A 26,372-nucleotide genomic window follows, 5' to 3' on the forward strand; every position below is an offset into this window, starting at 1 on the left:
ATTATGATTGTATTACTTTGTGAGGTTTATGCAACCTTTTGTTTCTTTTGAGCCTTCATCAATCTTTTCATTTTTAACTTCAAGACTTAGTCAGTTCATCTTTTCAAGCTCTGATGTGCTACTTCTAATTGTCCTTCCAGGATCTGTTCGCCCTGGACGTGGAGCCTTACCGATACAGTGGTGTGAACATGACAGGCTTTAGGATCCTCAACACCGAAAACAGCCAAGTGGCCTCCATCATCGAGAAATGGTCCATGGAGCGACTGCAGGCTCCACCCAAACCTGACTCTGGTCTACTGGACGGCTTCATGACCGTGAGTTTCATAATGAATGAATGAACTGATCCTCAGTGCCCATCTGTCTGAATCAGTCCCACCCCCTCATGATCAATATGAATGTGTGTGTGTGTGTGTGTGTGTGTGTGCTCGCTCAGCTGAGAGGTGGTGTCCTGCCGAGTAGGGAGCTGAGAGAGATGTCCTCAGTGTTTGATGAATATGAGCAAAATAATTGATGACAAAACATATTAAGAGTTGTTGTAGACAGACAGGGGACGTCCTCATTAGAGGGGCCAGTGCCTAAAACATAGAGGCAGCAACTTGACAATCACCGAAGACGCTGTGTTTTCCAGTTCCAGTACACCACCAAGCTGTTTATGGGCTTAATGAACAAACAAATGAATGAATTATCTTTCTGTACATTGTGCTTTTTACAACAGAGCCATCTCTAACACGCACTGCAAACACACTAAAACAGGCAATGTTTAGATTCGGACAACTTTATTGATCCCAATGGACAATTCATTTGCAGCTTCCCAGTCCATCCATTCAGCCTCAACAAACACCAACCAAACAGATACAATGTTAGAGGAAACATATTACAAAGTATGAGACAAGTCACAACAATAAAGCAATAAATAAAAACAAAAAATAAAGGCAATAAATCCAGCAATCTAAAACATCAAGTCATCTGAATCTATTAAAAATAGCAATCATTTAAAAAAAGAGCAGTGTCTGTGTTGAGCGGCCTAATAACAGAAGGAATAAAGGACTTGGAATATAGTGACTAGTTCAAAGTAAAAGTTGAACTAATGGCTTGTTGTCAAAGTAAAAGGCATGTAAGGAGAATGTAGCCTCACACTCTGAATGATAGAGAAGATGAATATGAAGATGAATATGATTAAAAGTTGAGTTGATACAGTAGATTTACATGTTTTTAGTCAAGTGATTCACACGTTTGGTGGTTTGAGTTGTTTTTGGCATAAATGTATTTAATAATAATAATTTAAGTTATAACCAAACGATACATAAGACAGGGTCATCACTATGTTCCCACAGCACAGGTATGGCCTTTCCCTAATGCACATAATGTGTTGTTGCCTCCCCCTTATCCCATTTCATATATGGAAATGCTTGAAAGACTATATTAGACTAATTCTTTATTTTATTATTAAACTGAGGGAACATAGGGCTGAGGGAACATAGGGCTGTGGGGACATAGGGCTGAGGGAACATAGGGCTGTGGGGACATAGGGCTGAGGGAACATAGGGCTGTGGGAACATAGGGCTGTGGGGACATAGGGCTGAGGGAACAAAGGGCTGTGGGAACATAAGGCTGAGGGAACATAGGGCTGAGGGGACATAGGGCTGAGAGAACATAGGGCTGTGGGAACATAGGGCTTAGAGAACATAGGGCTGAGGGAACATAGGGCTGAGAGAACATAGGGCTGTGGGTACATAGGGCCCTCAGCCCTAGAGGGAATATAGGGCTGAGGGAACATAGGGCTGTGGGAACAGGGCTGTGGGAACATAGGGCTGTGGGAACAGGGCTGAGGGAACATAGGGCTGTGGGAACAGGGCTGAGAGAACATAGGGCTGTGGGAACGTAGGGCTGAGGGAATGTAGGGCTGAGAGAAACATAGGGCTGAGGGAACGTAAGGCTGTGGGGACATAGGGCTGTAGGGACATAGGGCTGACTGAACATAGGGCTGTAGGGACATAGGACTGTAGGGACATAGGACTGTAGGGACATAGGACTGTAGGGACATAGGGCTGAAGGAACATAGGGCTGAGGGAACGTAAGGCTGTGGGGACATAGGGCTGAAGGAACATAGGGCTGAGGGAACGTAAGGCTGTGGGGATATAGGACTGTGGGAACACTCTCCTGATAAGAGACTTAAACACATTCATCACTACAACACCCTTGTTTATTTTCATTGAATAAGAGTGCATTTATGTTTATAGTAAAACAACACATTAACCATCATTGCGGCGCGTCTTGATAAACCATACAGTTAAGATGTCAATAGATAATATAAAAGTTCTGATCTAGCTATTTATAGACTGTCTGGGAGAAATCACACAAGAAGCCTAATTTTCCTTCACAATAAATCACATGTTTACAGTCAGTAGGCAAACTCATTAATATATATAATAAAGCTCATTGTATGTGATAGTATAGTGGTATTAGAATGAGCCAGAGGCCATGGTATATGTAACTGAAGCTAGGGGAGGGGTAGAAACAGGACTGTACTGATGGACCAGCATGAATTAAGTTAATTATTCTATACCCCCTCCCAAACCCCTCTCTTTCTCACATAAGGTTATTCTTATTACTTGCAAGGAATTGTTGAATAAACAATGTGTATGGATTTAATGGACTATACCCTGATAAACAGAACAGGGATCATTTTTATTGTTGTTCTTCTCTGCCCCAAAAACAAAGTAGACACGTTGTTGTGGTTAAAAGAAGCAGAAACTTGGTTTGGGTTGTGGTGTTTCATATGCACATTCATTTTGTTTTCTTCTTTTTTTTGACTTATTCTTTATTATACTTTTTTATTAAAAACAGTAACACACATTGCTCTTCAGCCCAGTAGTACACTTTTAAAGCTAATCCTAATAATGCCAAAAGTCAGTGTCAAAATTGACAATAATGTCATGGAATATGAAAGGCCTGGGGAACCCCATAAAAAGGAAAAAATAATATCCCCTCTCTAGAAAGACAAAATGGAAACATATCTTTCAGATAATGAACATGCACAAATAGACGTGGATCTTTTCTGTGTCACAGAAATGGGGAACGTGAGTTTGACTATATTCTTTCCACTTTTGGAGCAATGGGCCCTATTCTCCTAAAACCTGTGAATTTCCATGTGCCTCTCCAGTGTTTCTCTGCTGGCTGCTGAGTTTTCACAGACATAAAGTTGCTGAAGCTATCAAGCATTGTTCTGGACATGATAGACTTGTTGGGGTGCATATGCTTTTTACTGTAACTTCCCAGTCGTCCTGAGGGAGTCAAATAGGGAAACCTCCCCGCCCACGATTTGTGAACCCCGGCTGTGATAAGAAGAGTCTCTGTCACTGTGATGTGAAAACTCTCTGATCAGAGCACACTGCCTGTAATAACTGTTCCTCCACGCTGCTTTCATACCACTCTCTTATCTGGGAACCCTGCCAAAAAATGTCAACCCACCAGAGACGAGGAATGGGAAGGAAAAGAGAGTAATGGAGGAGGGAAGAGAAATGAGATGAGGGGGATGAATAAAAATAAAAGGGAGAGGAAGGAGGAAGACATGGAGTGGATGAAGGGAAATCAGAGTCCCCACCTTCTGTGTTTTATTCCCAGGACGACTGTCGAGGTGTTAAACGCTCGGCCCGATGTAGCCGCTTGGTCTGATTCCAGTTGGAAAGCACTGGCGGCGGCAGCAGCAATATGTTGGCCGCTGATTGAAAACAGTGGCTTACCTCTGGGGAATAACACAATGCCCCCCCACCCCCCACCCTCCTTTTTTTTTCTTTTTTCTTTTTCTAAAAGAGCAAGATCTCGCTGAGTCATGTTTCTGGATTGATATCGGAGAGTGGGTGTTACTCAGTTTAAGCCCCTTTTGTTGGATTTGTGGCTCAATCAATACTGTTTCCCACTTGAGACCTGAAATGGACTGTGTGTGTAATAACCGGACCTTTTCAAAACACAAAAAAAAAGCTCAGAGTGCCTTTACAGCTACCAGCTTCCACCAAGAGCTGCTATGTAGAGTCTTAAAATCCATTGTTGTCTCAGATCCACACAAAGAAGAAGAAACAAGGCTAAATAAAAAGGTCTTTCTTCTAATCTTCATGTTTATACCCATCTCTTTTACTCCATCCTGCTGTGAGAGAGTCATCAGCCTGAGCTGAGCCGGGTGGTTATTTTTGGATCAGCGACAGGCGAAGATTTATGTGTGTGAGGAGTGTGCTGTGACCCTGCTCATCAGTGAATTAATGGCGTATGAGTTTGAAGGTGGGGATTGATTAATTAGACAAATGGCAATCAGTCAGCAGGTAATGCATATTGACACGGTGAAAGGTTCCGTAAATGTTTGATTAACGGCTTCATTTGTGTGCTGTATTTACGGTTTTGTGTGCTTAAGTAGTGAACTGCTGATGTGCTGTAACTTATGGACTCACAGATCATGACATATTGCAATGTGAGCAGTGCACAGAGTTCACTTCATCAGGCTGCTGCTCTCCTCAACATCATTGTTTTACATTAAATGGTTCTAGTTGGGCTTATTGCAGACTAATGGTGATATGTTTAGAACTGAAGTATTTCTAAATCTAATTCTGTTTGATGAGGAACAAAAGCTAACTACTTCCCCTCATATTGGATTCACACACTTTGCAAAAAAACCTCTGAAATAGTTCCACTCATCGTATTAAAAAAGTGTATTCTAGTAGTCTTTATATTACTCCAATTAGTGGATTTGCTGTACAGGTGCCAGTGATATCTTTATATGGACCGACTGCATAATTAAAAAGAGACAGTATGCATGGATATGATGTGTCAATGCAAAAAAAAAATTAGAGATAAAAAGCTATTACTGGCCCACTTTCATGCACTTTTAATACAGTCCTATGTTTAGTATCACCTGCATTCATTAGTCAGCTTTATTCCAGTGAAAACTGTTAACTTATTGATCATTAACTTTGCTGAATATTGTACTTTAACCTAAATACAACTACATTGTGGCTGTGACTCAGGAGGTAGAGCAGGTCGTCCACCAATTGGAAGATTGGTGGTTGGATTCCCGGCTCCTCCAGTCCACTTGTCCATGTGACCTTGGGCAAGATACTTAACCCTCAATTTGCTCCTGATGGCTGCACCTACTGTACAGTGTGTGAATGGGTGATTGTGACATGTAGTGTAAAAGCGCTCTGAGTGGTCAAAAAGACTACGAAAGTGCTATATAAGTACAGTCTATTACCATTTACATGTTCAGCACATCTGTATCATGAACAGCTGTTTTGGCTGCTAGCAGTTCCTATTCTCACACAAGTGTCACAATATGAATAAAAAAGCTGTACAAATTTCAAGCAAATGTATGAATATCCTTAATGGACCCTGAAGCCAGTGTAAAGAGTGAATGTTGCTGATTGTAGCAGTGTGTGTTAAGATGTGACTGTGGTCCAAGGGCTGCAGCAGGGGTTGGATGTAAGGATTGAATATTACTGCAAAAATCAGCTGTTTCTTATATCTGTTCAAGACATATTATTGTTATTTTTTCAAACCTCGAGATTAAAACGTTTGCAAATGACATCTGGGCAAGACAGATACATGTATTATATGTATTTGTGTGAATTTATGCTATAGTAACTTTGCCCGATCACCTAACTTCGGTAATCTTAAAGTATGAGACGGAGAACAGAAGTCGTCGAACAGCCAACTGGGATCTTTATTGCAGATATTCAGCATCAATACAAACAGCAATCATAGACCAACGAACGGCAAAACAGCCCCGAGGCCCTTACAGACTCTTTATACCATTGATTGCGTGTGGTGTCGTGCGTCATTGTGTTCGTGCACCAGGTCAAGTTGACCTGGCATGTTAAGGCTAATATTCAGTTCCTGGAATTATGTTCATAAGTGATGGTGGCCAAGATCTCCTGGGAATATTAAGCATAGTGAAAAACAACTCCTTACAAGGAATTGATGTAATAAACATGGTAAGGCCTGTTGTGAAATATCCTAAACTTGACCTTTCGCCTCTACTGGTGTTTTCCTCATTCTCACTTCTGATACACACACATGCAGTATCTGCCTCTACAATGCTGTTGACCAACTACAATCTTTCTTGACCGTGCTGACCATTGATTGAGCAGTACAAGTGAGTCCTAATTGTAGGAGGCAATCATCATCATTCAATTTACCATAAGTATGAACTTCTCTGTTGTTAATCACTCATAAGACATTAGCGGTTGGATTAACTGCTGATTTGTTGCACACTTAATGAACAGGACCACCAGTTTTCACCAAAATCCCAGCCTTCCTCACTCTCCCATTATATTACCTATAGAACACACTCTAGTTGAGTCTATAATGAGCAGTACATTAAGATTCAATGTCAGTATGTGCATATGTATTTATTAGTATGCCTCTGGTTCTTGCACTTACAGTATTTGGTGCAATAAGCATCTTATATTTCAGTGGATTTAGTCTGTACGTCTCTAAGAGAGTTTTCACTTGCTAATTGCTCACTTTATAAGAGCACAGCGTGTGCCGGCCAGTTAGAAGCAGCAGCAGTGTTAAGTGTCTAGCAAGGTGCTGCTGAATCTTATGCTGCTCTTGCTGCTGCTGCTGCTGATGAATGTGCAATTAACCTACTCCCTGCTTTTTATATAACACTCAACAGTGCCCCCAAATCCTAAAATATCCTCCCAGTCAAAAACTTTAGAAACTCAGCGCTAAGTTTCCAAACATCAATGAACTGTAGTTTAGGAAAGTAGGCGCTTTTAAGCCACAGAAAAGTAACATAACAACATCAGAACAGATTATTATGTCTGCTACACATACATTATTTTTCTTTTCCTTCTTTTTTTAAGTTAGGATTTATTTAGCTTCAGTGTGCTGCACTGAGTGTCAAACTGCATGGAATTGATTTAGAATATTGCATAACTCTATACTAATCCATGGCATCTTAAAATGAGCTAAAACTGTGTAGTCAGTTACCTGGCCTCTGAAGAGCATGAAAGTCTCTTCTTCACCTCATAAATAATAGCATTTCTAAACCAAGGTCTACTCACTTGATTCTAAACTTCCATCTTGCAGTATTGAGGACAGGACCAGGAGAGACAAGTGCATGAAACAAAAATGAAGTGTATTACTCAGACGATACTGATGATTAAGCCTTTTTAGAAGTCTTTGGCACTCAGACTCTACGGGGAGGTTTTAAATCGAGGGACTTCAGTCCTGAGCAGCTGTAAGATAAATCCCCCCATGGAGTCCAGACACTGGTGCTGTTGGCGGCTGGTGACTTGAGATGGATCAGGCCTGATGAGGTTGATGAAATGGTGCGCTAATGGATCTGCCAAGACTGGGCAATGATGAGGAGGAGGAGGAGGAGGAGGAGGAGGAGGAGGTGGTGGGGTGCACATAACAGCAGAGAGGGAGAAAACATATTTAACCCTTACTGTACATACTGTTCAGAGTCAACATTTGACCTATTTTTTTTTACATTTGAGAGTTGTAAAAACACCATATACACATTTCTTTAGATGAACTTTTCCTAATGTAGAACAAAATGAAATACAATGCATCTTTTTGTTAAGTTTTATGCAGATGATACACATTTTTGTGTATGCAAATGTCCAAATTGGAACTGCATTTCATTAAAAACGCCAAATATCTCCATCTATAAAATGTAAACCTGGAGCATATACAGTGATTGTGAATGCCATAATTAAATATTATACACTCTCTTTGCTCTCTGACAGTTTCATTAAGGATTAATCAAACATGTATTAACAACTGATTGGGAATGTATGTGAATGGGTGCATAGAGTCAGAATAAGAACAGTATGTACAGTAAGGGTTAAAAAGATCATACGCTGATATCGAAGGTGTGACACCATGCTATTGGTTAGAAGTGACCAGCTGATGTTGAACAGCTCATGTCTTAAATGACGCCCCAGCAAAGACTGCGAGGAGATGATAAATGAGCATGTGTGAGGGAAAGGATTGACAGATGGTTTGAGGAATAAAACTACAGCCCTGAGCATGCAAATGATACGTCTTCCTCACTCTACTTTTACTAAAGCTCCATTTCCTTCCTTCCAGCAACTTCCAATATGTCAGATTTTTCTTTCTTTTTCTAAAGTATGTAAACCTCACCTTGCTTAACTACCTGATCAAGCAGTCCTCTCACACGCAGCAGCAGAAGAAGCAGCTGCAGCTTCTTTTCACTGCAGCACCAACTCTCTGCATCCTGTACCAGTGCATTAATTCTTAAACATGACTGAATAACTCAACTGAAGTTTCATCCTCGGGGCTGATTTTTTTTTTTTTTCCTTCTTTTTCTCCCAACGTATGTCTGTGCGTGACAGATCAGGTAAACTAATTCTGCACCTCTATTCCTTTATGCTGCCTTCAATTAATCTGGCAGCGGAGAATCCCTGCCCTGAGTCGTGGCTTAACATGCACAACGAGAGTGACCTTACAAGCGCCACGCTCTCATTACCATAATGTCTCTCCTTGTTAATTGCTTTAGCTGCCGTCTGATTCATTGTGCGCCCCGCAAAAATTGAAACGGGTTCAAAAAAACACTCAGGCATGACTGCAATTTCTGCATTTATCTCTCGGTCGTAAGTTGGGAAAGCAGAAACGTTAACTCCTAGCCTCGTCCGAAACACTCGGGCTGACCCCTCACACGTCAAGGTCGCCTCTTTGTTTGTCGCAGCTCCAAAACACCGTTGGTATTCAGAGCCACAGCATGGCCGTTAAATCGTTTCTATCCCCATATTACCATAAATATGCTACACCTGTGGGTACATTTAAATGGGCCAGTGATGGAAAGCTATTTCCTTTTTGACAGATATCATTTAAAGTCTGATCCAAACACAGTTATATATATAAAAAAAAAGAAAAAAAGTGTCACACAGACATCAGACGTATTCCAGGATTCATATTATCTGAGCATCACTCAAACAGACATATGGTGAGAAGAGGGGAAAGGATAAGATGAGTCATATGAAAAATGTCATTAAATAGTAGGAAGCTCTGCTGAAGGCTCACCAGACAAAATGTGTCAATTATTGTGAGACGGCTAATAAATCTTCTTTTACTTTATATATAATAATAGTCAAGCATTGAAGACTATTCCTAACATGAAACCAAAGAATAGCATTAAATAAAACAAATATTATAATAAACATGCTGTAAGTCTAAGTGTATGAATTAGTATTGACATTCTAGTTATGTCTCAGGTTTTGTGCTTTAGTCATCTGTTTCTTCTTATCTGCATTTATTTTCTATTACATGGACAATTCTCACAGTATCTTCTCCTACCTAAAATATTTACTGTCATACTAATAAATGAGATATCTGTGATTATATACACTGATGGAATAATGCAACATCTAAAATGTCACTTTGGTCATTTATCCAAAAATCAGCAGATTAGAAAAAAAGCCTAAATTGTGTCCATGTGCTTATTATAATATTGATATATGAATAAGAGCAATATTAATGTCATGTGGCTTTGACTTGACTGTTTGATTCAGAAGCTCATATTCATATTCATTCATTCCTGACATATAGAAAAAATCACAATACCTGGGATAGATTATTACTATATATAATACACTTATACAATATATTTTGAAGTTGAGCCTTCATAGTCCCTTTTCTCATGATGCTCATGGAAAACTGATACATTATGACGTCTGTCTGGTACATATCAGTTTGGTTTTAGCAGGACTCTTCAATAACTTTTTCTTTCACTATCCTCCCAAAATGATCCCAAAACACAATCCATCCTCAATTCAAAGTGACCATTAGCATAAATAAAACATCACACAAATGATTAAATGATCAATCAACTTAAAAAAAAGAGAAGATTAGATTAGAGACTAAATTGGTCACAGTACAAACAAAAGACTTTTACAAAGAGAAGAAAACAGATGAAATAGAAACTGCTTTCAAGGAGCAGACAACTTTTAACTGTGGTAAGTTTAATACATTAAATAGATCCTGTATTTTCATTTCATGCCTTCAAGCCTTTAATAGTAAACTTGACGTCATGCCAACCAATACGAGGCCATCTGCCAGAAATGTGGGAGTAATCTTTGATTCACAGTTGACCTTTGAAAAGCGAGCACAAGGGGTTAGTCAAGCTTGTTTTCTTTGCTGTTGACCTGAAGAAAGTTAGTCATGCCTTTAATTCATCCCATCTGAATTGTTGTAACTCTATATGTTCTACACTCAATAAGAAAACACTAAATCATCTACAATTAGTCCAGAATGCAGTTGCTGAGCGCACATTACCCCTAATATAACTTCCCTTTATCGCCTTCCTATTGCTTCCAAAATACAGTTCAAGCTACTGTATGTATCTGACTATCCCATATGTACAGTTTCTTAGTCTAGACTTGCAACCCAAAAGTGACCATGACCTCTGAACTACCATTTACACTCTTCACAGCTACTTCTGCATTTTCTTTTAAAGAGGTATGGCACACTTACACATGTTTTTCAAGCTGAAACTAATCATATGACTGTACTTTACTGAAACACATCAATGCTGGTGTGGGTTTCATGGGGCTCCTTGGTGTCCATCCTTGGTGTCCATCCTTGGTGTCCATCCTTGGTGTCCATCCTTGGGTCTATGAGGACCACACTGGTCCATCATGGACACTTTGAGCATCTTATCTACAACCTAACCAAAGTGCTTCCAAACTGTTGTCTTGCTTGGCCTGTGGCTGCTTGCTTTGAACCCTCCCATGCAGGCTCAGAGGGGCGGGTTGTGCCACATCAAGGCTTAGGACTCTATGAAGTGCCTCCAGGCCTGGCTCCTCCTGCGTTTCTCCAGCTGGGGTACCTGTGTATTGTGACATGTTCTCTCCTTTCAAACACTTCCTCCAGATCTGGTGAATCTTGAGGCCTCAGCTGTTCTTGCACATCTTCCCACATTTGCATACAATGCTCCTAGTCATTTATCCATTGCCATCTGTTGGCAACCCGACTTTTTTTCCCCCATGAGTTGATCAATAGCTTGATTTGAGTTTCCTCTTCTTAAAAGATGTAGGTTGGGTTGGAAACATATGTGTTGTTGTGTATATACCAAATTCACTCTCCTGTAGAAGGATAGATAACTCTAGTATCTACTAAATGTAATGTACACTGCCTTTTAAATATATTGTACATTAGCAATGCAAGTCACATTGTTTAAAGATTCCCTCCAGACATGTTTTAATGTATGTAAAATGTTCTAATTTGAATAATAATTTGTCTGATATCATTTTCCACCAAAAATATAACATTTAAATCCTTTAAATGACATTTAGCTCTTCCCCTGAATTAAAAATTACAGAATCTAAAATATGCACATATATTCCATCTCAAAACTTCTTCACTGTAAAATCTATTCTCAGTGTTTATGCACTGAAACTTCAAGTTTCCTCGTAACACTTGTGTAACTGGACCAAGATTGGCTTCCAAACTATTTATGATTTCGCAAATCATGCTTGGAGGCTGGAAACCCTTAAAATCAGAAAAACTTTCCCCCTTCAGCAGATCAGTGTTCAGACAGCCTTCTAGTGTCTAACTCATACACATACATCACTGTGCAGAGGAACATTAATGTTATGTGCTGTAAAGCAATGTGCAGGCTTGTCCTTGTATATTATCACAATCAACTGTGCATTTTATATATTATACTGGAGTTAATCTGTTTTGTAATAATCTGTAGGTCCCATAATAGATACATAATTCACTTTCATTGTGTTGTGTCTGTACAGCACATGGTCACTTGGTCAACATGGGTTATATTTAAATGAACAGATACATTTTGACTATGACCTTGAGTTTCCAGTGTTTGTGCATTCTTAGTTTTTTCAGCATATGTTATCTTCACTCATCTCTGTTGTCATGAGTTGCAGTGTGTTGAGCTCTCTCTGCAACATAGCCTAATGAAAGGAAAACACAATTATCATTGTGGGAATGTTTTCTCATTGCAATAAAACCAGTCTCTTGTCATAACAATACACTGTAACAGTGCTTTGTTTTAATGTGAATTTTTATATTCTTAAAAACAAAGAGTATTGTCTCTTCTCCATACAGGATGTTTACTTATCTGTGTTTTTACTTTTTACTATCTTTAGTGGAACTGAAATTTGTTTTGTTCCAGCAGTCGTCATGAAGAGATGAATTGTTAAAGAGCAATTTATTTCTCCACTAACATTGGTTGGCGCTCTGTGTGTGTGTGTGTGTGTGTGTGTGTGTGTGTGTGTGTGTAGGGAGTGGGGGGTGTTGGCTTGGCAGGAAAAGAGATGAGTGAACTGGAATAGGACGAGGCTAGTGGAGGGATTGAGAGATGGGTTTTTCGTCTCTATCCTGCCTGTTCCTGTTCCAAGCTGTCAGTCATGCTGTCTCACTGGAGACCTCCCTGAGTGGCAGAACAGGCTTGGAAACATGACCTGGACCGCTTTAAGGAGCGAGTGAGCCAGCGGGGGTGCAGGATGGCTGAGAGAGGCGGGGGTATCTGGGTGCTGACCGAAGCCAGAGTTCAGGACTGGAGCAGTAGGGGTTTGCTAGATAACAAACACCCAGCACAGAGCAGGAACATGCCTGTGCTGGGTGTTTGATACCCAGATCATGCTCCATTCCAAGGCATCCATGTTTTTCCAAGACACACAGCCTCTCGCTTGCTTTGAAATACTTCTGAAGCCGTTGTGTGGAGTTGGAGCCGTTTGAAGGAGTTATCATTAGGGGGAAAGCTAATATTTGGTTATTCCACATTTTGGCTGCGTCTCCACACTCGGTGCTGGGATGAATCCATTGGACCATGCCCTTCTCCGCCTTTTTAGATGACGCTTCTCTCAGCTTAGTTTATTCCATCTGCTTCTCTGTCTCTCCCCTCTCTGGCTCACAAATTTGGATCTGGCTCTGGTATTGTCTGCATGCTGGGGGGAAGGAATTTGGCTGTGACATGTTGCTGGGATGTTATTCCGGCTGCTGGCGGTATATGTGCAGAGGCTGATGGTGCTTGGCAGCGCTGGTGAGGACAAAGAGCGGTGACTCTGGTACCATAGACTTCACCCAGTGAGACGTTTAGTGTCTGATGGGGAATCTCTATTGTAGGAGACAAGTAGCTCTCTGCAGCGCTGACATAAAGGGTTGAAGTTTCCCTATAAACATCTAGTTCTTTCACCACAGCAATTAAGAGTCAATCTAAATGCAGTTATTCAGTAATGAGATGCATCATTTAGCACAACTGTATTTGTCTTGTGTGCCATGGATGTATCAATGACAAGTGGATGTTATGAAAAAATGGCAGCCCATTTGTTAGAATCTAACTGTGCTTGTTTGTATGATGCACGTCATTGCCTCTACCACGCTTTAATATTTAGTATTAGTAGACACATGCAACCACTGTTGAGGGTTTGCAAGCAGGTTTTAAGGGGTGAGTCAGTATTTTGCCACAGTGGGTAAAAGATGCTGTAAGAATCACTCATATTGGTGAATGGTAAATAGACTGTCCTTATATAGCACCTTTCTAGTCTTTTTGACCACTCAAAGCACTTTTACACTACATGTCACATTCATCCATTCACACACATTCATACACTGATGACAGGAGCTACCACACAGGGTACCAACCTGCTCATCAGGGGGAAGGTTATATCCATTGGGAACAATTTGGGGTTAAGTGTCTTGCCCAAGGACACGTTGACATGTGGACTGGAGGAGCGGAGAATCAAACCACCGCCTATTCATTTATAGTTAAATGCAGACCACTTTGCCAAAGTTTCTGCTTTAACCATAATTAATATAATAGATGGGAAACCTTATCTGGATGAACCTCCGTCAGAGCAGCACTATAGATGTTGTGCTGCCATGGAAAAAGAGCCTGTAATGGTTTAATCAAGTCAGTACAGAGAGTCACTTCATATTTGTAACAGCTGTACTCTCAACATGTCTTTTATGATGTTTATTGAGAAAATGCTCTGTGGAACGCCCTTTCTGTTGTTGTTGTTGTTGTTGTTGTTGTTGTTGTATTATCATTGTTGGCTAGTGGGAATGTCACTGGGCTGTGAGGTAATTATAGTCTTGTAGCCACAGTCAGAATTGCAGGTCATGTGATCCACTAGCCCCAAAAGACATTCTCATGCACATTTTTTTTAAATGAAATAAAGCAACATAAACCTTATAGGCTCTTATCATTTCAGTAGGGTATATTACCAAACACATTTGCAATTAAACAAATGACCACAGAGTAATTGCCATACGGGCCCCTGAAGGTGTGAGGCCCCTAAAGGTGTGAGGCCCCTGAAGGTGTGAGGCCCCCAGGCGGATGCCTGGTTAATCCAGCCTTGCCAAAAACCAACAGATTAATGCAAAATGACAAGTCTTCTTACTATATGCATTACTAAGTAATGTCTGGGTAGAAATGTTGTTTTTTTCATATTCATTTTAATAGGGCAACAAAACATGATTAACCTCTTCCACCCAGCTACAGTACCATTATCATTACAAATGTATGCGGTGTGGCAGTAAGCAGTGTTTATATTCTAGTCAAGATCCCATTGTTTCCATAGATACCTAAAAGGTCATGCTACATTATAGGAAGGATGTGCATAAAGTGACATATAAGACATTTAGAGTTTAAATAACATTTTACATCTGGATGCGTCATAGGTATATGACATTTTTGTTCAGTAATGGAAAATAAATAGTCTGAACTTCAAATGGATATTCAACAAAAAATCAAAGAGAAAAACACAAGCAAACAGTAATTGGATTTGCAATAAGATGCTCTGTCAAAAAAAAAAAATCACAGAAAAATATCAGTGTTGGCTAACATTTAATGAATGATTGTGTTGCATATTCACCATTTTCGGCTACAGGCTACCTCAGACTATGACTTTTACTTTTGTATCAGTGTTAGTACCACAGCTATCTGCAAGCACATTTCTTTTAATAGTGTGATTTGGTGCTTTATTTGTGTGGTTTGTACAGCAGCATGACAGGCTTTCAGGAGTGGGCTGCAGATTAGAGAGCATTCAAACAAGGCTTCAGCTCAGCTCCTTGTTTTTGGCAGACCTGCTGGAGTGGCTTCTCTCCTTTTGTATCCACGTTGCCAGGATAAAAAGAAATACAAGGTAACATTTTAATTTTGAGCTTTAGAACACTGGATACAGTATTATTTTAGGGTCACTGAATTAATTTGACTGTGAAAAAGAGCACTGGGAGGAAAATTGCAATGTGTGTAAACAGACCTGCCAATGACAAGCAGCTGCAATTCCTTTTTCTCTTTGTTTGTGTTAAAAGACAAGTCATTGGCAGTAGACTGTGATGTGGGTTTAATTTACACACTCAAACAGGAAAGAGGCACGGTGTCTTTTAAAGGTCATGTTGAAGGGCAATGCCAGGGACTGCAGTAGTAACATCTGCAACATCTGGACAACCAACAGCCATGTGTTGTAGCTTAAGGTTAACACAGTTTGTTATAGCATCACAGCAGCACAGCCAAATCCTCACCTTTCCTACATAACATTATCAGAGAGCTGGGATTAAAAAAAAAAGAAAGAAGGATGCTTCGGGTGCTATTGTGCCCCCCCCCCACCTGCTCCTCATATACCTTTTATAATGTATGTGATTGATCAGCAGGTCAGACGAGTACATTAGTGGAAAAAGAAGGCCAGGTTTACTCCCTGGTTAAATAAAGGTCTAAAATGATTGTAATAATGATAACTTTATTTTCATAGCTCAAAATGTTTTACATTTAAGCAATAAAACAAGTCAAACAAGTACAGCAAGTTAAAATAAACAGCATAGGATCAAATAAAATAAAAAAAAATAAAAACATTGAAACAGATAAGAAGATATTACAATTAAAATACATTTAAAAACAGGTGTAAAATACAAGATAAAACACAGATGAACTAAAATTTCAGCTATAAGTAGTAACAATGACTTCATTAATGTTAAATAAATAGTCTACTACAGCCTAATAGATCAGTTATAGACCATTAATAGAAAGGTTTGCCTTGCCAGGTTGTGAAATGGGCTTTTTGGCTGTTTGCTACCACTTTCTAACAAGGCAGCCTTAGTGAGAGTTGTAAGCAGCAACTAATAACTTTATTGTTGTGTAGTCAGGTAGAAGCCATCACCAAGGCTGCTGTTTGTCCTCCTCCACACAGCTGTTTGTAACTCTCATCCAAACATTACTCCACTCACTCTGAAAAGGTTTGCAGAGCATCTGGACTAAATCATAAACTCATTATTTCTGCTTGCAATTTGCCTTTATTACACATTCATTAGAAACATGAAGGACTTGTCAGCATTTATAACTACAGTCTTGACAGCTTAATTGAAAAGTGTGAAACTCTGTACCACTTGTTAATCAGGTATCCATTGCAGAGAGTTTATAAGTTGCAATTAATGGCTTTATTTATAGTTAATACATAATTGACTAATTCTGCTAATTCGGCTAATTAGTGTTTGCTATTTAATGCACTGTACCAACTAGCTATGAGCTGAGTCCCTTATCACATGTTCACATATTCACATATTATATATATATATATATACATATATATATGTAATACAGCACAATGACAAACAACACAAGCCAAAAAAAGGCATATTTGTTCAGTGTTGTTTTCATCATGTTTCAGTATGCAAACATGATTGAGTCTCATTCAACATGTGTGTGAGTGTGTGTTGCATGTGTAAAGCAGGGTGCTGCTGTGCTCCACACTCTGCAGCAGCAGCAGCAGCAGCAGCAACACTAGCCTTTATTAATGAGTCTCAGGCTGGCAGCGTGGCCGTCAGGTTCCTGTCTTGACGGGCTTCCCCTGAGATGGGTTACTGCAAAAATACAGCCATAATGTGGATTTGGCAACGCTGACTTGTAACCCTCCCTCACCACCATGACTGCTGCTACCCTCATGCCCCCCCATCTTCTTCATCCCAAGACTGCTGCCACATCTCCACCTCTGGTCCCTAGACAGGATGTAGCAACATTTCCTGTCTGAATACTGCATGCACCCCAGCTCAGAGAATGTCATTCTTAACATAATGTTTTCTATGATTTTGCTTCCATACAAGTGACATTGGACATCAGAGTCATACACAGTAAAATAGGTTTTTCTCCTTCCTTCCCTTTAATCAGCCACTTGTTTCCATTCATTTCAGTACAATACAGAAAGCAGCATGCAGAGACATAAGGCTGCAGCTAATGATCATTTTCATGATCTAGATTCTAGTGTAAATCATGAAAAGTGCAAAACAAAATGTAGATCACAAGTTCCCAGAACCTCAGGTGATGCTTTTAAATAGCTTGTTCTGTCTGACACAGGTTTGTAATGACATACAAGCATAAAAAGCAATACATCTTCAAATTAGACAAGTTGGAATACTATATTAATACATGACTTAATCATGAATTATTGTTCAATAATCTCTTTAATCTCTCATTGTGTTTTGGATTCTTCTGTTTATACAATGGCAACTTGCTAATGGGGAACATTGATGTAAAAAAAAAAAAAGAAAAAAAACTATTGCTCACTGATATTTTGGGGAAATTAGCTTTGTCAACTTGGGAGTTAAACAAAACAAAAATCCCATTCAACTATGAGCATTAGTGTAGAAATCCACATAAAGATACAGCATTAGAACTATGTAAATATATTTTTTCCAGCTCAGAATCAAGTATTCAAGACTTTTCATTTAATTAAAGTTACCTTATAAGCTGCATGGTAGCTAACTTCTGATGTGTTCATGTTAAAGTGAACTGGTCAGTCCATATGTTTATTCATAATTTAGCATATATTTGGTGGCACTTGATTTATTAAAATATGTATTGGAGGAAAGAACCGAGAGTTTAAAGCAGACTTGAGATTGAAAGGCTCTGTCTGTATCATGTTTGTCCTACAACTGTGAAACTGTGTGTGTGTGTTTGGCTATTTTTGAGGATTTATTTAGTATATATTGTCTATTTTATTGGTTTGGTTCTTGGTTATGACTTAAACTTCACTTGGGAATGAAACAGTTTTTTAAATCAATAGTGAGCTGATAGGAAATTTGGAGGTAGCATGAAAGAAAACACTACACTAGACACTATTATACCAGTTTATTATGAACCAGTTTAACACTATATCATTTGCTATGATTCATATATAAACTAATGTCAGATTCCGGATGGAAAATGGTATCCTATCACCACTGGACTTAGAGCGACACACCATACAGTCTGTAATGAGCTGGTTTCAGTGTTGCCGTTGCCACGAGCCATCATTAGATCAGTTACCCATGGTGCAATGCTCCTGACTGTGTGCAGTGGCAGTCTAACTGAGCTACATGCAGTGGATCAGAGGTTACACAGTCTCTAAAGCTCTGACTCACAGTGGAGAGGGTTGAAGAGTGGTGCTTGTTGTATCTAGTGAATGTTAAGAAGAAAAAACAACATTTGACAAATATGTTCAGATCACATGTTGACTAAGAAGTTCATCCCAGCTAAGATGCACACTAGTTAGACTAACCTTCAGTCTACTTGTCCACAACCTCTGGAGAGCCTGAACACATCACCACATTAACTCCTAGTGTACAGAGACATAACTGATGGTCTCTGTATACTACACTATATTATTTCACTGTGATTCAGATCTTGCTATACTAAAGCCTACAGCTAATCCTTAACTGTGATCCTACAGTGCACACACTGTGAACATCCTGATCACACCCAGGCTCAGAACCATTGCAGACGTACAAAGTAGTGCTAGGAGGGTCCTTATAGCAGATTCATTTCTCCTCTCATTATCTGCTTGCTGAGAAAAACTCATCAGATTCACTTGAGTGTTAAGACTATTAGTTCTCCTGACAGTGTGTCTTAGTCACGGGACAGTGGATTCTGCTACTAAAGCAATATGGCAGAGCTCTGCTCATAGTCATGTCTACAGTCCATTCAAGGCCTGGCATTAGTATGCCTGACAGAGTCCAAGTCTTTTTAATTAGCAAAGCTCTGCTTAAAGACTTAAAACTCATTTGTGTTGCTTTCAGTGAGATTAGATACAACAGTTGGGGTGTTTGTTTAAATTTTTTGGATTTTTTTGTTTTGTTTTTGGGCATTCTGCAGTGTACTCTCACAGCACAGGTTTGATAGTTATATCATTGCACAAAGTGTAATCAGGTTGGGTGTGGCAAACCATTGTACTAGCACATACTTACCTCACTCTGCTGCAGCTGAAACATTATAGATTCTTCTATTGTTGAGTATTGTGTTTAAGACTTAACATGTGAAGATCATTTCCCATGATCATTATGCTGAAGAGAACAGGAGAGTTGGTGAATGGAAGATAGAGGGATGATTACCTTACATTTTGAGCATGTGATGTCGCCTGCCTGACTTTGATTGACAGGTGACACTTGGTAGGGGGCGGGGTTTCAGCAGACTCAGCGGGCACTCCCACAGTGTTTGGTAGCAGAGAAAGAGGCTGATTTTTACACAACTTTGAAGCCTAATTTCATATATTTGGTGATTTTTTTAATCATTCAAATTTGGCAGGGTGGTTAACAACACACTTTTCTGTGGTATGTCAAACTCAGAACACATGTTTATTCTTACTTTACACAGACTTTGAGTTAACCCACAATGCAACTTACATAAAGGCTAAATTATTGTTAATTAACAAAAAACAAAAAAAACAAAAATCCATAATACCCTAGCACTGGTCTGGAGTTATATGATCACACAGCAGCATCAGTCATCTTTTGTATAAATAAGGCATACATTTAGGAGATATGAGTACATACTGTATTAGCAGATGCACAGTACCTCAGTTATTTACATAAACAATGGTTTATGACTATGTGTAACTCCGTACATAATACCTCTCTATATAAAGTACCTCTGTTTGGGTTATATACACAAACATACAGTACATTACACATTCATAAATACCTCTGAATGTATTATATGTAAGGATTCAAGGATTGTACTTGTCATTCAGCCATGTAGGTATATGAAAGAGTGAAATACAGTAATATACATATAAACATATACTACATATATACAAACATAAATACAATAGATACCACTATACGTGAATACACATGTATGTATTTGTGTATATTGTGTGTGTACTGTACTGTGTACTGCCCTGATGAGATCAAATATTCTCCCTCACTTTGCAACCTACAGTCTACAGAGAACATGAACTTTGCTATTAACAACATTCAACAGAACAAGTTGGAAGTTTATTATTTTTCCCACTTCTATTTTTAGCTCCCTTGTCATTTCTTTCTCACTCCTTAAACATTACATAACACAAAGATATAACTGTTGCGACCTCAAACTGGCAGCAATCAGGAAAATGGGTCACAAAGTAAAAATTCAGACTGTATCTGGGCTAAAAGTCAAGAAGTGTATCTGTGGCGTTAGTGTAACGTTAGTGTAACAACCTCTGGATCACCTCTACATTGTTCACTTGTCAGGCTCTTTAGGCTCACATTGGACAGCAGAGACAGCAGTAATTACAGTGTAGTCCAATGCAATTTCCCTCTTCTGTTTCCCCTGTGAGGACGTACAGAGGACAGGTTGTGCAAATGAAGTCAATCAATTTATCAGAGACCTAAAAACTTTATAGCATAAGTCAGATGATAACATGGCTACTTTTGAGTCATCACTGCCTACAAAGGCCGTGCTTGTTATTACCTGCATTGTGGTGAATTGTCAAGGGATGGATCAAACAGTGTGGATAAGTCAGATTCAGACCTAAAGATGTTCACAGATACTTTAACACAAAGGTAGCTCAAACCCAAGGCCCTGGGGCTGATGCTTTCTTACCTTCAAATAAATAAAAAAAAAGACTTCAAGCAACCAAAGTATTCTGCCAGCATGTTCCTTTTCATTCATTCCTTCACTGTGAGAGAGTCTTATCAAAAGGCTCCTTCACAGGTTTACTGAAGCTGTTTAAGCAGATAAATAGCTGCTTTCTTATTGCGTGTCCTCAGGGACTGACGCTGGACCTTGTGGATCTTGTATACACCGTCCACAATAATAAACAAGGTCACAATGAAGTTTTAACAGTGGGTAGAGCCATTATTATGGTTTTTCATTATGATTTCTAATTCTCTGTTTCATTGCCTGTTGAATAATACACTGTGTGATTTATATGTTGAGCTCTACAGTGAGGATGCTGTTACTGTGATGGCATAGTTAAACTGCACTCAGGGTCAGATGGGTTGCTGAGTTGGTGGTATGTGAAAGTGGATGTTTTAAATTCTTAAAACCTTTGTCTTGAATTGGTTATCATATTGATTAAAAAAAGAAGTTATTATACATTAATATTCTGCAAGGACACAACTCAAACTACTGTGTATTACATATGAATCTTTAGACTTAGTGATGATCAGTCTACCAACTTGACTAACAGCACTTACTGTAGGATTTCAACACAAGAACACAATAACTTCATTTAAGTAAAGGACTGTCATTGTGAAATAGTGATTTAATTGGGGACATAAATATCACCTAAAATCCAAAGTTCCAGTTATGTTGTGTGGCTGCTGCATCACAGTGCTGCTATATGCTTGTGCTAGTAGAGATGTGTCAATGACAACATCTGCAGTATGCTTTTACATACAAAGTAAAATAACCTAGTGTAAGATGACATGTATTGTATGAAGAATTGGTTTGAAGAATATATAATATATAATATATGATTTTGGTATTGGTTGGATGTTTTGTATGATATGAATGGTGATTCATGATGTAATGAGTTTGTCCATAGTGTTTACATTAGTTTAGACTGGGTGGAGGGATACATCGCACAGTGAAGTCATGTATCAAGTTTGGTTGTTGTTGTTATGGCGATGCCACCACAGTGGCACTTGTCTGGTTCTCGAGCGGATGTTAAAAGTACACAAGTTGCTCTCTGAAAAAGCTGTCCCCACCACCCAAAGTAGATTTAATTAAGATGGAGCTAACCTACACCCAGTGTAACACTAGAGAGAGCTACAGTATATCAGGCTCAGTGGGTCTTGTACACAAAGTGTGATATACTTTATATGAATCCTCTCTGCCATAGAGCTCTATTGCTGTCCATGAACATATAGGATATTGGAAAACATGGAGTCACAGACAAGGAAGTCTGGTATTTAAACAATACTAACATACTCTTTACATGTCAAGTGTATATACTGTAGTAGTGATGTATTTACTGTGTGTTATGCACAGCCACATTCCTCAAAGTGCTCGGGGGTCTCTTTCATACCATCAGCCTTCAGACTGTACAACACCACAGCTCCCAGTCCCTCCCACTCCCACTAATAACACTGAGTAATTGTAATCCCAGGAACATTGAACTTTACTTTGTAATACCAGGAACATTGCACACTGTATATTGCAGATTATTTTAGACAGAGATTATTTATTGTATTTAATTTAATTTGAATGTATTTTTCTATCACTTCACCATTACGAGGATAGTGTTGTGTCATTTTTTGAATTTCTGCCTTGGGGGATCAATAAAGACAACTTACCTTACAAACAGGACTTTCAGTGGTGAACATAAATCTGACATTTAATGACTCATGATTGTTACTATGATGATGATAATAATAATAATAATAATAATAATATTAATAATGATAATGTATTTTGCAAGAAAATTCTTAGATTGTATCCATTGAGTGGATGATATTAGAGAAGCATGTATGACATGTATATGAGTCTACTGAACATACAATGCCGTGTACTGTTTGTGTCAATAAGATCACATTCAATTCCCTAGTAGAGAAACTCCTTCACCACAGTAAGGTAATGTTGAGGATAATGATGACAGGTCAGATGTTGTGTGTTGATGTGTTCAGATGGGCTGCCTGTGCAGGTTTAAACCTTGTCACTGCTGGTCTGAGAGCAGTGTAACACTGCACTGAAGTGAAAGGTTCAGCACTGCCTGAGGCTGCAGCTCATTATGGCTGAGCTGATGGCAGGTGAGACTTTGTGTCTCTTTGTGGTTTTTATCCTCTCCTCGGTCATCTGAATGTCCAGACACCTGCACGTTTGTCACATTTAGATAAGTGAGGTTATATGAATGTTATTTTTTCTCTCCATCTGTTTATTTTAAGATTGAATTTAGTCCAGTTTGACTTGTGCAGAGAGAAAGTGATCGTGATCTGAACTCCTCAGTCTCTCATTGAACACAATGCTGTTAATTAACAATTAATGGTGCACCACTATTAATTTTAATGATTGTATACTTATTTAGTTAACAAGTCCATTTGATGCAGGGTATTGGTATGTGCAAGTGTTTTCTTTGCTTTGGTCTTAAGTACTCCAGTGGTTTCATATCGCACCTTCAGAAAATCACAACACAGAACAAAAAAAAAAGAAAAAAAAGAATCAAAGCAGCAGAAGCAAGATGCTGACTTTTAGTCCCTGTAGGTGGAACTCTAAAAACACTGGACATTCTTCTTTACACAGCCTGCCTGATAAACACCTCCAATTCCTAACACACACTTTCTGTTATAAAGCTGAAGTCTCCAAACCCAGCCTGAAAAATGACATCACCATGACATCACAGCGACACAGAACTCATCATACAACTGTGTTCACAAGATTGGTAGTACCCCTCATGACTAGTACACTATGTATATAGTATGTCAATGTGCACAATATGCAGTTATTTTATGATTGAACTGTGTCTTTATACTAGACTACATTTCTGTTACTTGAATGGTTTGCTGAATGCATTTTATGTTTTCCAGTTGAGGACGTGGAACAGTTTTGTATCACAAGTGAAAAGCATGTGTGTTCAGGATGAGATTTAGACATAAATAGTGGTTTATATGAACCCCATGACAACACTCCCACATTAACCACATCACCAGGACTGCCTTCTTTCACCTCAAGAACATCGCCCTTCTCCATCCCTCACTCACCTTCTCTGCTGCCGAAACCCTGATTCATGCTTTTATAACATCCAGACTAGACTACTGCAACAGCATCTTATACGGTTCATCATCCAAACTCCTCAATAAACTCCAATACATTCAGAACTCCACTGCCCGCCTGCTCACCCACACCCACTCCCAAGAACACATCACCTGTCCTCCAAAAACTGCACTGGCTCCCCATCTCACACCGTACACAATACAGAATCCTCCTGCTCACCCACAAATCACTAAACAACCTTAACTTAAACTTAAACCATAAACTTAATTTCACATCTAATAACTTCATAACAAAATGTCTCTCCTCTTTTCTCCGTGTGTATCTCACTGTCTAGTCTAGTCTCTGTGCATGTCCAAATGCATGGATTTGATTGGCTGATTTGCGTCACGTGAGAAGATTGGCTATGCTCAGTGGCCGCTCCACTTTTACCGTAATAGCTGGAGAAGCTGCGCCTGTTAAAATAGAAGCGCTGGGACAAAATGTGCCTGTTAGTGACCTCTGTTCTATACTTTCCTAAATACATACACATAATCACCTGCTGGAGAGCAAATACATGAATGAAATACTACAACAGCTACACTTTAAAGCAAAGCCATTCCTGGTATTCATTAGCATATGTAGCAGTGTCACAGGATACAAGGCCATGTATGTACAGTAAGAGTAGAGGGAGAGCAGGAGGATCAGTAAACTCTTCTTAAAGGATAAAAGTGCTTCAAGCTCTGACTGAATCACATACTCATCCAGGCTCTGTGCTGGAGAAAAGCTCTGATTTAACAGCCATCTGCTTAATTCAACACAGTGTTAAAAAAAATAAAATAAAAAAAACAATCACAAATTGGGAATGTTTTTCAATCAGCTCTGCCTCTTTTAAAGCCATTACGCTTTGATGACTTTCCTCATGAGTTAAGCCATTAACCGAGGCTGTAAATGGATGAGCTAATCTGGGCAGGATGATGGAGACAGAGGGATGTTGGGGAGAGGGGGGGGGGGGGGGGGGGTGTTTCAAGTTTGCAAGGGTTCTCTTTGGTCATCTGGTGAAGTCGCTAATGGAGACGCCCCGCTGTGAGACACTCCGAGTCCTTCGCAGGAGGAGACTCAGCGAGGGGCACGCACACTCACATCGCAAACTCAAATGGCCTGTTGTGAATATGAGCCGGAAAACTGCCCACGGTATATGAGATAACCTGAGGGCCTGCAGGGGCCCTGATGAGGCACAGGACACAATGGAGCAATGGATAGAAAGAATTGGAAATAGACAAGCAGGAGGAGAAGGAGTGTGAAATTTGGGGCAAACAGCATTTGGAGGTGGATGGGTGGGGGGGGGGAGATGAGGGGAGGGGAGGGATTTGGACAAATACAAAACACAGAAGTAAAGAGACACGGGAGGGTGAGATAGCAGCAAATGAAATAGCGGAGTGCAGCAGAGAGAGAGCAGCAATGACATTAAATCTGTGGCTGAAAACAGATGATTTCCCATTTAACACTCCATTGAGTTCTCCGTTATCCTGGGCCCTGCCTGGCACTGTGACGGCACCACTGCTTTCCTTCTGTTTCACAATAACAACCCCTCAAAGCATCACACACACACACACACACACATATACACATACACACACAGACACAGTCTCTACCCACACCTCCCATTGTTCACCTACTGCACTGCTACTGCTGTTTCCACGACAATATTAGCCAGCCTGCAGGATACCTGGTGGTGGCTGGGAAATGGGGTTTGGGCGTATAGGGGTGGAGGCCGTCCAGATAACAACAATCTACCACCCACGCCCTTCTCTGTTGTTACAGTAATGGACCACAATGGGCTCAATGGGAGGTATTGTCAACAGATGTTTTTTTTTTTTTTGGGGTGGGATCATCAGACAACAAAGTGGTGAGGATGTTCTCATTTTCACACAAACAGCACCAGAGGGACAGACAGACTGAACGAGTCACATGGCTCCTCTTCTTCCACTGGGTTGCACCAATAAGGACTAGATTCAGGAAATCTAAAGTTTCACGATCAAACATCAAATGGTCAGTTATGTGTGAACCATTTATATTTAAACTATCACAGAATGTAAAATGACTTGTTTGAGTGCAAGGTGAAAGGCATCATTCACACTTAACCCTTTATAGGCCACTCATTGAAATAATTAGAAATTCTAAATGTCATACCCAGAGAGTTATTGTGGGATATTACATGATTCTTTAACTGTAGTGACTTTTTTCAAAATGATTGAGTTTTATGTTGCAAATCAAACTCATTGAGTTACTATAGATGGTTAGGGTAAAACGTTTTCCACAAACGCTATATATATAATTACAACCCACATAGAGTTATTGACCAGATAAAGAGTTAATGTGTGAGGCATTGATCATTTACACACATGCACATGAGTCAAGGTTAAAATCAAATGTGCACAGTTTCATATAAATATGCAGTTACAAGCTG

At 39.5% G+C, this 26,372-nt stretch overlaps 1 protein-coding gene across 3 annotated transcripts in view; it reads left to right on the plus strand.

The window, feature by feature from the left end:
• The window catches only part of grik2 (glutamate receptor, ionotropic, kainate 2), a 322,030-nt gene that overhangs the window by 123,079 nt on the left and 172,579 nt on the right, over nt 1-26,372 (plus strand). For all 3 annotated transcript variants that reach the window (XM_053326627.1, XM_053326625.1, XM_053326626.1), the window contains exon 6: nt 141-314. In XM_053326627.1, the coding sequence (XP_053182602.1) occupies nt 141-314 (174 nt within the window). The remainder of the gene's footprint in view (nt 1-140; nt 315-26,372) is intronic.

This window comes from Scomber japonicus, chromosome 10, assembly GCF_027409825.1.
Source record: "Scomber japonicus isolate fScoJap1 chromosome 10, fScoJap1.pri, whole genome shotgun sequence".
Taxonomy (NCBI): domain Eukaryota; kingdom Metazoa; phylum Chordata; class Actinopteri; order Scombriformes; family Scombridae; genus Scomber; species Scomber japonicus.